The sequence below is a fragment of the Mus caroli genome, chromosome 13 (genome assembly GCF_900094665.2).
Source record: "Mus caroli chromosome 13, CAROLI_EIJ_v1.1, whole genome shotgun sequence".
NCBI lineage: Eukaryota > Metazoa > Chordata > Mammalia > Rodentia > Muridae > Mus > Mus caroli.
In genome coordinates, this window is record NC_034582.1 from 80,166,748 (window position 1) to 80,179,608 (window position 12,861).

Here is a 12,861-nt window from a genome sequence, read left to right on the forward strand (position 1 = left end):
ACTGGTTAGTTCATCATGTTGTTCCCCCTATAGGGTTGCATATCCCTTTAACTCCTTGGGTACTTTCTCTAGCTTCTCCATTGGGAGCCCTGTGATCTGGTGTCTTCTATTACACTCTTGGCTCTTTCCTTTGAGAGTACTTTGTTTTTTGGTTGGCCTGGTTAATCAGAGCCTCAGTGATGCCCTGGTCTCTTAAGCTCTAAGTTTCTTTTCTTAGAATAATATAAATCTGTCTTTAGTCTGCCAAAAGATAAGTCAGTATTTTCCCATCATCAGTGAAGTTTGGGCAAAGAAATTGAATAAACCATGCACTCCTGAGTTACATTTTGGTACAAATCCCACCTTTGTGTTCCCACACTTGAATTATTTCAATATATTCATATTTGGGAGACCCTAGTTCAGTTTGGGGGGACATTTTTACTTATGGTACACTGAAACATAAAAGCTGTGAATTTGACTTTTACGGGAATATCACCTTTGGTTCTGAATCTCTTAAGATGTTCATTCACTACTCACTAGATTACAGATGAAATACATGAACAAGCCTCTTCAATCTTAAAAGATGACAAATTTGTATGGAAAACCTGCATATTGAAATGAATGTCAATGCATGGTTAATTATAAAACTATCAATAGAGTTGGAGACAATGTCTAGTGTTTTGGATTATGAAAGGCCTCAATAGAGACAATCTAAAGATGATATCTGAAGGAAGACATGACAAGGTATGAGTGTGAGGCTGAAATTACTTGGATGTGACTATATACCACTGTTCATACTGGAGTTTTACTGGAGGATAGAGCATATGAAAGTGCACTATATCCGGATAAGACATGGTAAGGCTTAAATATGAACTATAGCTCAGACAGGCAGGTGTTTGTTGTAAATACCTCTTGAACAGTTCTAGGACCACCTTCATCAATATTCATTTAGTTGTCTATCCCGTCAGTTTCCTATACTCAAATCCTAGAAATGTTTTCATTTTTGCATATGGATGAATGCAGGTGTCAAGACCTTGAGATGTCTTTAACAGAACTTGAGATTAAAAGATAAAATGTAAGCTGGCTTCCCCATGTGCTTAAGAGATCTATTCTTTGGCCAGTATTCTTCCCTCCATGGCTTTGAATGGATTTTGGGAATCTCTTGATTGCGTGCCAGCCCACACATTTTATCATTATCACAAGCAAGTAGTCTTGATACTCATAAATTAAAAAAAAAAAAAAAAATGAAGAGGCCTTTGCTAATACTGAGTTTGGTCTGTATATTTTAGCCATACATGCTTTTATGTCAAACCCACATTCCTTCTATTCTTCCAGACTACCTGCCCAGTTTAACTCCTGTGTTGTGGAGTCTTGAGAACTGCAAAAGGTCTATTTATTTGTTTCTAAGGAAATGCATTTTTTTTTCTGAAGTCAACTTAATTATTAAAACCATTTTTAGTGGCAATTATACTAACAAGAAGCCTATGTGAACTTAATAATGGTAAGTTACTGACTATACCGTATGATCCCTCTTGGTAAGTTTTTTTTTTTTCAAATATTACTGTAAATGCTATATACACTTTGGAGGCTAGACAGTGATTGCACTATGCATTAAGCTGTATCACATCAGCTAAAGTCTTTAACTGTTCAAGCCATGAATCCTTTCAGTTATGTATGAATTCTTCCCAGCAATTGTCCTGTAGGCATACTAAGTGTTCACAATCATTTTAAGAATGCAGCAATCTATTTTCACATACTGTTTTTATTTTAAATACTATTATGGTTCAAAAACAGTGATAACATCCTTTCATCAAAACCTGTTTTGTTTTTTTTTTTTTCTATTTTTCCACCATTGGTGGTATTCCAAGAGTGACACTAGGGTCTAGAATATTCAGTTGCTACCTTTCCCTGCCAACAAGTAATCCTTAGAAAGTCCACTATGGCATTTCAAGTGCTAAGCAGGGTTTCCTTGCTAACAAATACTCAATAATGACATAATTGCTAGTGGTAACTTTCTCTTACCTTCCACATAGGATACCCCTGAAAAATTATTTGTCCTATATGCTGTTATATTCCCTTGGAATTATTTTAATACTGTTCTAAGCATGACTTATTGGTTAGCAGTACTATCAAATACAAAACCTTCAATTTTAGGTTATAAATCTAGAAAGAAAATAGTCAAAGTACCCAATTCACTAGAACTTATTGATTCGTCAAATGATTAATCACTGAGAAACCTATCTCTAAAGGCTTTTAAATTTAAGTTAGGATGAGTATGTATATTCAAATTGTTACTACATGTTCCTGATTTAAGAAACAAGTTAATGAAATCCAGTAATTTAAGATTATAATAAAGTCTAAATCATATGCAACTGTTTTTATGCATATGCATTCTCATTTGAGACATGTGTGAGCTTGCAAATAGAAATCCAACGTTACCTCAGGTATCTTCCTCTACTGCCTTCTAAAGCAAAGTCTTTTGTTGAACCCAGAGTTCAGTGTTAATCCTAGTTAGCTTAGCAAACCAGCTCGACCAGAGATTTTATGCCTCTTGGGTGTTGGGATCAAAAGCAGGCTATTATGCTTGCCAGCTCTTGATCAGGGTACTCAAGGATATCAAAGCAGGCCTTATAAGCAGGTCCTGAAAGCATGTCATGCACTGACCCATCACCCCAACTCTCATATATAGTTCTTATCAAACAAAAGGAATAACTATCACATTCCTTATTGCAGAGAAGAGGCATTAAATCTTTAAGTCATTAGTTTATTTACAATTTTTTTCTAGTATAAGAGTTCAAGAGTTTAATATAATTTTCAGATCATCTCTTAAACTTTCTTCATTCTGCAAAATAAAAACAAAATGGTATTAGAAGCCTGACTTTACAAGTTACAGCAATTTCATATCATCTATCAATTTGATACATCAGAAAGCGTTTACAGTATCATTTTATTCATACTGATTTGCTTCATCACATGTACCAAAATTTTCATGAATTATGCTAAATAAACCCTTATGTATATGAAGGGATCTAGGCTACCACTATGCAACATGTCTACGGAGAAACTTATCGAGTTTTTCAACCTCAGCAAACTAACTTACTAATACCATAAAATAGATAACTAGGAGTGGTAGAAATGAAAAGAACACTGGAACATTTCAGGGTTTCTTTCCCATCAACTTTGTAGATGTCAATACCATTTGGTAATGTCAAAGGTTGGCTATCCCTAGTGCACTTTTACCGCTGAAGATTCAATTATTTCTGTAGAAGACACAACACTGATTTATGAAGTTTGATACATAGAACAAGATTATCCTATGTAGGAACCCTACACTAGTGCTATTAGCTATTGAAACTCAATCAACTTATCTCTGTGTCTTCAATGGGGTTTTAATACTACTTATTTTACAGGTGTGTTGCATAATATATATTCAGATTATTGGGGTCAAGGAGTACTTGTAAAATACTGACCTTTACTGATCAAAACTTATTTTTTTTATAGGTTTTCCAAATTGCCTCTACCAATATGACATTTACACTTAATCTTAAGGAATCTGGAGACAACTATCTACTTGTATGTTGTAGAAGAGTGTACAGGGTATAGAACAGAAATTACTGTTTTAGGAAAATTAGAAACTTACTAATTACCTGTTAAAGGGATGAATTAAATATCCTTATTTTTTAAGTAGCTGGTGCCTTACTATAAAGAAAGGTGCGGCAAATCCAGATCCAAAGTACACGGTCATCATAGCCAGCAACCGCCACTTGTTTTCCACTGAAAATGGCAAATTCTGTTGAGAAATAAAGAACACGGCAAAAAACATTCGTTCAAAGCATCTGAACTTGCTCTAATAAAAGGGTCGGGAGCAAACACATATTTTATAATCAGCTGCATTCGACAGAACATTTTAAGTTAACACCCAGGTTTCCTGAATACCAGTTGGTAAGCCCAATTAAGTGTAAGGGTCTTTTTGTTTTTAATATTTGAAAAAAAAAAATCACTCTCCGAAGTAGTAACTTTTAGAAACAAACGCATCATTCTAGTTCGTTGTTATTCGTAATTCAGTATCAATCACAGTACAATTTTCTCTTTTTCCTATTCCACATCCTCTCTCTTCCCTTTACCAGCCTTCACCTAACAATCTCGGGGCAGTCACCACTAAGTACTCGGTTTGCTTACACTGGGGGCTAAACCGGGCCTAACCGAGGATCGCCGCTTCAAACATGGCTTGCTGGTTTAAAGCGCTAATAACCAGCCACAGGCCCTCTCCTTTTGTTTCCAATGACCTTCAATCTCCGACGCCGCCCAGCTCCAACCGAACCTTCCAGGCCTCGCTCTGGGGCTGACAGGCGGCGTGGAGGCAGCTGCTAGGCGCCGTGCTTCCCAGTTCTCACCGGGAGGTGGACTGAGGGGCCTGCGTGTCTCCCCGAGCTCCTGGACAGTCACTTCCCTCCCCACACGCTCTAGGCCGGCCGCCGAGCGTCACCTTGCCCCTAAGCAGCCGAGCCTCACTCACCTTCCCCGGACCCTCCTCGTAGTGGCTGCGACGGACCACGGAGGTGGTGAACCTCCGGATACTCTGGCCCAACATGTCGCTGCTGGAAGTTCTGCGAGGGCCGCAGACACGGAAGGCGGAAGGAATGGCAGTACCACCTAACTCTCCTTTCTTCACGACCTTGCTCTGCTGAGCGCGAAGACCGAAAGGGAAGATGGGAATTACAGCAGGAACTTCCTGAAACGTACTCAACCGGCGGGCTCTGAGGTTTGTGGGCTTTGTAGTTTAGATCATACCGGGCGCCATATTGGCTCCGATGGATTGTGGGAAATGTAGTCTGACTCTATCATGAGCCCGCACCAGCACCAAGTGATAGCTTACCTTTAGTGATTCAATAGGACCTGAGCTGTCTTATGAGTTCAGATCTAGGATTCTTGGGATTTGTTTCCAGAAACAACTTATTGAGGAAACTAAAGCTGCTTTAACATGTGTGTTCAAGTTAATGGAACAAGATATAAAATTATTTTCTTGTGAGTATATCACTCATTTTGATTATGGTTCTTTGCCAAGGTTGAAAGATGTGCATTAATAGTCCTGTCTGAGAGAACAGAAGCAACTGATAAAACAGTATGTAGCACAAAGGATGCCGCGGTGAAAACTGGACTGAAGTGCTAAGACCTGGTTTTTTTTGAAGGTATAGAAATTGGATATAAAATGACATACAGATAAAAACTCCTATGTGCAGCATGATTAGGTTGGAGAAGACATAAGAACCTTCTGACTTCTGGAGATACCCTGGATTAGGAATTGGTTTATTTCTGCTGAACATAACAGTTTCATGGAGCATCAACATTAGCCAAGGCTACTAGACACTCGTAGATTATTGTTTTTTTTTTAAATTGGATAATTTCTTTATTTGCATTTCACATGTTATTCCCTTTACCAACCCACCCCCACCCCCCCGCGCCGCAAACTCCCTATCCCATCCCACCTCGCCTGCTTCTGTGAGGATATTGTTTGAAAAAGGGGTCACTGTATGTATCTCTAAATATATAAATATAACCTTTTCAGTCTGTATAATATTACTTATGTATGTAACAATACCGGATGAAATGAAGAAACCATGAATTTGAAAGAGAACAAGGCAGGGTACATGAAAGGGATTGGAGGGAGAAAAAAGAAATGGAGAAATGGTGTAATTATATTATAATTAAAAATTATAATTTTTAGGACACCACATAGACTTGTTAAATTAAGATTAGTCTAAATATGGTCCATATTTGATGATAAAATTTGGCTGAAACTATATCCTAAGAGATGTGTAAAAATATTTCATTCAAGCTACTAAGGCTCAGAAAGTAACAGGAGTTAAGCAAATCACAGGACTACATTCTGTCATCTAGCTCTCAGTCTGTCAGTCTGTTGGTCTATCTATCTATCTATCTATCTATCTATCTATCTATCGTCTATCTGTCATCTACACATCTATGAATTTGCCTGTTAAACATAGTTGCAAAGTCTATCAAAAGTGTAGGCCATCCTTGCCTAATCTAGATGATTCTCTTGGACTATTGGAGTATTGTCATTAAAAGAGTAAGGCAGAAGTATCAGTGTGCCATTGTCTTGCCCATATATAACAGAAAGAGAGATGAAGGGAGGTGGAGAGGGAGATTAGTTCCTCTCCTAACTTTTGGAGTGTGTGTGGAGGGGGGGGGGTATGGAGAGGGAGAGAGAGAGAGAGAGAGAGAATTTCATTTTAAAAATATTTTTATTAGATATTTTCTTCATCCTTTGGCAAGAGCAGCAAGCACTCTTAAACTTTCTCTTCAGTCCCCTCTTAAATTTTTAGAAGAGTTTTGTTCTGTCCTTTTTCATATTAAAAGATTTGTAACAATACTTATGTTTATTCTATGGAAATTCTATACATGTATACAATTTATTTTGATGTCTATGTCCTCCCTCCAACTCTCCTTGTACATCCTACAATGTGTGCCCCTCCCAACTTTATGCCTTCTTTGTTTAAGATATCTCACTGAGTACATTTAGTATTGCTAACATGGAAATGTAAATGGGTTTTTAGCCATCTACTTGGCAAAGAAACCCACCAGTTGTGACATGTTCTAGGGAAAATTGGCCCTTCTTCCGCCAGTAGCCATCAACTGTTAATTGCTCTTCAGTTAGAGGTAGGTTTTGTGACTGGACCGCCACCCCTATGCTAGATTTTGACTAGTTTAATCTTTTCTCAGGTATGTGCAAATAACCTTATCTACTGTGAATATGCAAGTGCAATGGTAATGCTATGCCCAGAAGAAAACATTTCAAAGTACTCCTCCCCATCCTCCTGTTCTTATATTTTTTCCACCCTGTCTTTCTTGATGTTCCCTGAGGCTTGGAGGAGAAGGTCGTGTAAAGGTTCCGTTTAGACCTGAACATTCATGCTTGTTCTCTGTGTTTTGAGTTGTTATAAATCTGTACTGACTAGTGCCCACTGCAGAAAGACTTATTTCACCAAGGCTGACAGCAGCACATATCTATTTGTATAAATATTCAGCAGAGAGTTCAACAACATTGCTATTTAGTAAAAGTAACAACAGCAGTCCCCCGTCATCCATCTCTAGGGCCTATAATCTCCAGACTGTAAATAGGGAGTACTTTCTTATTCTTAATTCTACCTTTTAGTCTACTATAAATAATGTTACCTGTAGACTGATCTATCATTGATTCTAATTTACATCAGTGAATCTTCTCTGTGATTCACACAGGCCAATGGCTAGAATTAACTTAGAACTGAAGCAGATCAAGCATAGTTACACAATTATTTTCATAAGAATTGTGGAGTATGCTTCTTGGGACCTCTGTCCCTGGGAGAGGATAGCAGAAATTGGAATGTGCCAGTGTCCTTTCCAGATGTGACAATATTGAGAGCTGTCTTTCTTACCACTTAAAACCCTAAGTTCTAAAGGTAAGAAGCTTCCTCTACTTAAAAGCCTCCTGGGAAGTTCCTTAGAGTCCACAAAAGGGGAGGACATTCATGGAATATGCAAATAATTGTAACCATCTTGTCCCCAGAGCCCAGTCCCACTACCAGCTTGACCAGCACTACCTGGCACAGAAATGCCTCTTCCAAAATTTTTAGGCACAAATATGTGGTCTATACTAATATGGTTATGCTTGCAAACAATTAACAGTTATGGGGGATATTTAGAGTTAATAAATTGTTACCTAGTTCTAACAATTACTTGAGACTTCATCAAGCAATTGATGGGAACAGATGGAGAGTACCAAAAGCAAACACTAGGTTGAACTTCAGAGACATGTGAAGGAAAGGAATGAAGGATAGGTGGAGCCACAGGGGTCAGGGACATACAAAGAGAACATGGTCCTCAGAATCAAGTAACAGGGACTTATAGGAACTCAAAGAGATCAGGGAACCAGTAGAGATCTAACCTAGGTCCTCTTCATATATTTTATGTCTGAGTAGTTTGGTGTGGTGGTTTGAATACACATGGCCCAAGGAGTGACACTATTAAGAAGTGTCATTTTGTTGGAATAGGTAGCCTTGTTGGAGGAAGTGTGTTCTGTGGTAGTGGACTTTTGAGACCTTTGTGGAAGTCAGTATTCTCATAACTGCCTAAATAACAAGAGGTAGGTCTCTCAGCTCCTCCAGCACTGCCTTCCTAGATGTTGCCATGCTTTCTGACATAATGATAATAGACTGAAACTCTGAATCTGGAAGCAAGCTCCAATTAAATGTCCTTTATAAGAGCGGCTGTGGTCATGGTGACTCTGTCCTTTATAAGAGTTGCTGTGGCCGTGGTGTCTCTTTACAGCAATGAAAACCCTAAGTAAGACATTTTGTATTCTTGGGTAAATCCTAACAATTGGAGCTAGAGCTGTCCCTGACTCTTTGATCTACTTGTGGGATTCCTGTCCTCCTACTGGGGTGACGACTAATTTTGAAGTGATGGTATATGCCAGGTCTCATTGTAGCTTGTTATACTATATTTAGCTGATGTCTTTGGAAAGCCTGCTCTTTTTGAGGGGAGGCAAGAGTGGTGGTGAGGTGTGAGTGTTGGAGGAGGTTCTGGGAGGATAGGAGGGACAGGGAAGGGAAACTGTAGTCAGGATGAAATATATGAGAGAAAAATAAATAAAGTAAAATAGAAATTAACCCTTTTCCAATATTCCACTAAACATTTCACATCATAGATCTGAATGGCAGCTTTGTTTTGTCATTTAATATGTTTATCCTAAATAAATGCCAGTATCTTTCCATTTACTGGGATGATTTTTCAGCTTTGATAAAAATTGAACATAAAGCAGCGCCATGAACACGGAGATCAGAATGTTGGAATGTGCATTTTTTTAGTATGTCTAATATTTTCCAGAAACACACCACCCTCAAAAAAGAAACAAACAACTAATCATAAGTCATGTTTTATACTTAAACACACAGTGTTACACACACACACCACCCAACAAAAAATAATCATAAGTGATGTTTTACACTAATTATATATTGTTCTCTTTATTACCCTTTAAAATTATCAACTAGTTAAGAACCTAATAGCATATTTTGAGAATAGATTTTGTCCTTATCTTGGTCTCTTTTAAATTCACTATAATGGAAAGGGGGAAAGCTCAAACGAATCTGGTGGTATTCTATTGTTTGAGTAACAAGTTAATAAAATAAGGATGACTGACCACAGATTCCTCCTAACTTTTCACTGAGCAGTGAGAAGCATAGTGGGCCTTTTCTTGTATTTTGTTATGAGCTTGACCAGAGGAATCCAATAGACTCATACTCCAATATATCTGAGGCTTGCAGCTTCCATTAAGGAATGTTTTCTTAGAAGTCCATCACCTTATTAGAAACTAATCCTCAGTCTTTGAGATCTGAGAGAAAATCCAGGCTATTGATATGGAGAAAACACAGCAGGTTCAAGAAGTGGTCATGGGAAGAGAAAGAAGATAAGTCTGGAAGGAGAAATGGAGAGTGCAAGGAGGCAGATGAGAAAAATAAGTGATAAAGATAGGTCTTTCTGCCAATCCACAGATGTTCTCCTTCCCACCCACACTGCAGACACATGAATAAGGGGCCCTAGGTGACTCTCCCCACCATTTTACTCACTGACACATTTATAAGCCATGTCAAAGAAACATTTTCCATATAAACCTGTCATCCCCAGAACCATAAGGAGTCTTGCACATTGCTGACATAGCCTCTAAGCTGTGGAGTAATTTGGGACAAATGTAGAGACCTGCAGCAAGGACAATGCTACACTTCTTCTAGAGGACACTTAGCAATCTGTATTCCTATTGTAGGAGCTAGCCAGACAAATGCCAATTACCTTGGAAAAACTTTGGGAAAATGTGATATATTTTTACTATGAAGTTCATTGGAGGAGAAATGAAACATTCCATGAATTGGTTAACATAAAACAAAAATTATCCTTAGGGACAAAAAAAAAACCACTCAAAAGCCATATTTAAAAAATAAAATCCATTTACTTTAAGTAGTAAGAAAGTTGTATATCACAAAGTAAGGTACTCTTCAGACACACAGGAGTATTTGGAGACTGAAATATATTATGTAGAACAGTGAAACTAAAATTAAAATACAATATTTGTTATGCAAATTCAACTTTACTTAAAATGAATTGTGTAATGAAGAACTTTACAACATAAACTGAAAAATCCAAATTAACACACATCTTTTGGTCTTGAATTTATATACCTTCCAGACATTGTGACATCTGTTTGTAATTTCAGATCTATAAGAGAAAAACCTGACATTAGAAAAAGGAGAAAACATGACAGGACTGAGTTAATTAATATTTGCACGTATGCTGCCGAGTTTCTGTATGGTTGAGTGATGCCACTGGGAGACAAGGGTATGAGAAGAAAGAAAAATCATTTTCTGATGAGTGAACTCGACTACACTGTATTTCTTTTGTTTAAAATTTCCTCCTTTCCTTTACTTATCCCCTAGTGTCCTCTTCAAAACTCTTACCTAATACAAATTTCCTACAGAAAAAAAATTAACACCTTCAAAATCACCAACTTCAAACTCTGTTCACTTCACTTAGAAAAAAAAATGTATAATATTCCATGGAATTAATGTCATGTATTATAATGTTATGTCTTATCTCATTACTATTCCATGGGAATATTTAGAATAAAAGCTAGTTTTTAAATTATCATTGTATTCATCCACAAAGTGGCTACCTAACATTATGAAGTGAAAGGAAATTGATAAGGAATGAGGCAATTGGTAGAAAGTGTTATTGTTTTTATGACAAAAATCCTTAGTACTAAATAGATATTTTCAGAGAGTTGTTGTAAGATGGTTTCCATTTACACACATTCTGTCTTTCTGTCTCTGTCTCCATCTCTGTCTCTGTCTCCCTCTCCCCCTCCCCCTCCCTCTCTCTCTCTGTGTATGTGTATGGACATGTTGCAGTAAATCTCCAACTCCAATAAGCCTTTACAAAGATTACGCAACTTAGGTATAATATTTACAAGCTGCATGCCAAGATTGGGCAGATATACAACTACATTACTGTATTGCCCACCTATGAGATCCTTTGCTACCTGTGGCTCCTCCAGGGCATGTGGTTCTTCTCCATTTTCCTTCTACCTCCTCTTCCTCTGTGTTCCTTTCTCTCCTCTGCTTCTTGTCTCCTCTTCCTCCTTCCTCTCTTTCCCTCTCTAAAATCTCTAGCCCTACCTTTACCTTCCACTGACTAATAAAAGACTCTAGCCTTTATTTGACCAGTTAAAGTGGGGAGAAGGTTCACATGAAATCAACTTGAGTATGTGATCCACTCCTAGTCAGGGCAGATCCTAATGAGGAAGCAGAATTAGCATCAAAATACAAACCACATCAGGGCAATCCACGTGTGTGTATGTGTGTGTGTGTGTGTGTGTGTGTGTGTGTGTTTTGTTGGTTGAGTAGATCTTTCAAAACAGTGGAAGCTGGTTGGAGAAGATGGATGGTTAATTCTCCAGTTTCAGGAGTCAGCTATACAGTTGAGTGTTAGGAGGTCAGGTGGAATGGCAAGGTTCATATGATCACTGACAACTACAGTGACACACCCACACTGTGCTTCTACCATATCTTCATTGTCTTCCAGTGGACTAGGAAGGATTGGATTTCAAGCCAATATATACATCTAACTTTGAAAATGGCACTTTCCCAGGTAATTCAAGCCTGCCAAAGCCTAGCCTAAGTATGGGAAAGAGGTTATTTCCTGAAGTAAAGGGCAACTCATAAATGTTAATACTACTTTAGAACAAGACACTTATTTCCAACAACCATAAATCACCAAGGTGGGGTGATTTATCTTCTTTTTCTTCCCATGACCACTTTTTGAACCTGCTGTGTTTTCTCCATAGCAATGGCCTGGATTTTCTCTCAGAGCTCAAAGACTCTGGCCTCCTCCTCCATCCATGATAAAGTAAATTCACTTTTGATTATTATTTTTGTTTATGAAATATTTGTAAAAATGTAACTAACAAAATCTTGCACAAAATCTAATCTAAATAAGATTAGAAAGCAATATGCATATATATTCTTTAACTGAATTTGGACCATTTAGAAATATTGTATTCCATTTGGCTTATAATTTTTACTTTCCTTGTTTCTTTCTTGATATTTTACAAAACATAATATACACCATGATACCACCAAATAGTTTAATGTATATTCCCTTAGACTATGAATGACATTCTTGTATATAGCAACAGTATGGATCAATGTATACATTTAAATTCATCAGGCTATCTCAATTTTGTCAGAGGTTCTATTAACATTCTCTAAAGCTTAATAGTGCTTTTCTTCTCTAGTATGTAATATAATTGATGGTTTGATATTATATTTAGTCATTGTATACTTTACCTTAGTTCCCTTTAACCAGAAGAATATTTTTAGTTTTGTCTTTTATCACACTATATTTGTGGATCTCCCTTTCTTTGACAGCTGTTGGTCAGGAGCCCATGAGGGTAGAAAGAGCAGAAGTGGTGAGCAGGATTTGGACTTCCATAAATATGGGAAAAAACTTGTGCAAGTCAGCTTCAGTATGGCAGCTCTACTTTACAGTTTTGGGGGTAGGGTATATAGGGGCATGGTGGAAAGGGCTGATTTGTCATCACATTGTACCTAATTATCATATGGGATGCTGAGTTATGCATTCCTTTCAGAGAGCTCTACACAGGGCCATTCTTCAAGTAATGTCAGGTATCTGTGCTCCAAGAGACACACTGAGTAATGTTAGATAGAGAAAGGGAAATTCTACTGAGAAAGACAATCCTACATTTTGCATCTAGCTCAGAGAGTGGGGAGACACACACACACACACACACACACACACACACACACACACACA

The 12,861-nt window shown here is 37.7% G+C and overlaps 1 protein-coding gene, 1 non-coding gene and 1 pseudogene across 3 annotated transcripts in view; 1 reads left to right on the forward strand and 2 right to left on the reverse strand.

Annotated features, from left to right (window-relative positions):
• Positions 1-2,722: 2,722 nt before the first annotated feature.
• On the reverse strand, positions 2,723-4,698 carry LOC110308172 (cytochrome c oxidase subunit 7C, mitochondrial). The gene is made up of 3 exons (XM_021180556.2): positions 4,496-4,698; positions 3,627-3,769; positions 2,723-2,821 (listed from the first exon to the last, which is right to left on the reverse strand). The coding sequence occupies exons 1-2, from the start codon at positions 4,568-4,570 to the stop codon at positions 3,653-3,655; spliced, it is 192 nt and encodes a 63-aa protein (XP_021036215.1). The 5' UTR covers positions 4,571-4,698; the 3' UTR covers positions 2,723-2,821; positions 3,627-3,652.
• Positions 2,899-2,958, reverse strand: LOC115029114. The gene has a single exon (XR_003834688.1). It is a non-coding gene; the product is annotated as a small nucleolar RNA Z39 (small nucleolar RNA).
• Positions 4,569-12,861, forward strand: part of LOC110307720 — a 39,945-nt pseudogene continuing 31,652 nt past the window's right edge. The window contains exon 1 of the transcript XR_002379457.1: positions 4,569-4,625. The product of XR_002379457.1 is annotated as a G2/mitotic-specific cyclin-B1 pseudogene (transcript). The remainder of the gene's footprint in view (positions 4,626-12,861) is intronic.

What these genes read in the sequence shown, in the direction of transcription:
- LOC110308172 (XM_021180556.2), bottom strand. Translation starts at nt 4,570, where the DNA reads ATGTTGGGCCAGAGTATCCGGAGGTTCACCACCTCCGTGGTCCGTCGC. An exon ending in ACGAGGAGGGTCCGGGGAAG is followed by an intron (nt 3,770 to 4,495) that starts GTGAGTGAGGCT and finishes ATTTCTCAACAG; the next exon opens with AATTTGCCATTTTCAGTGGA.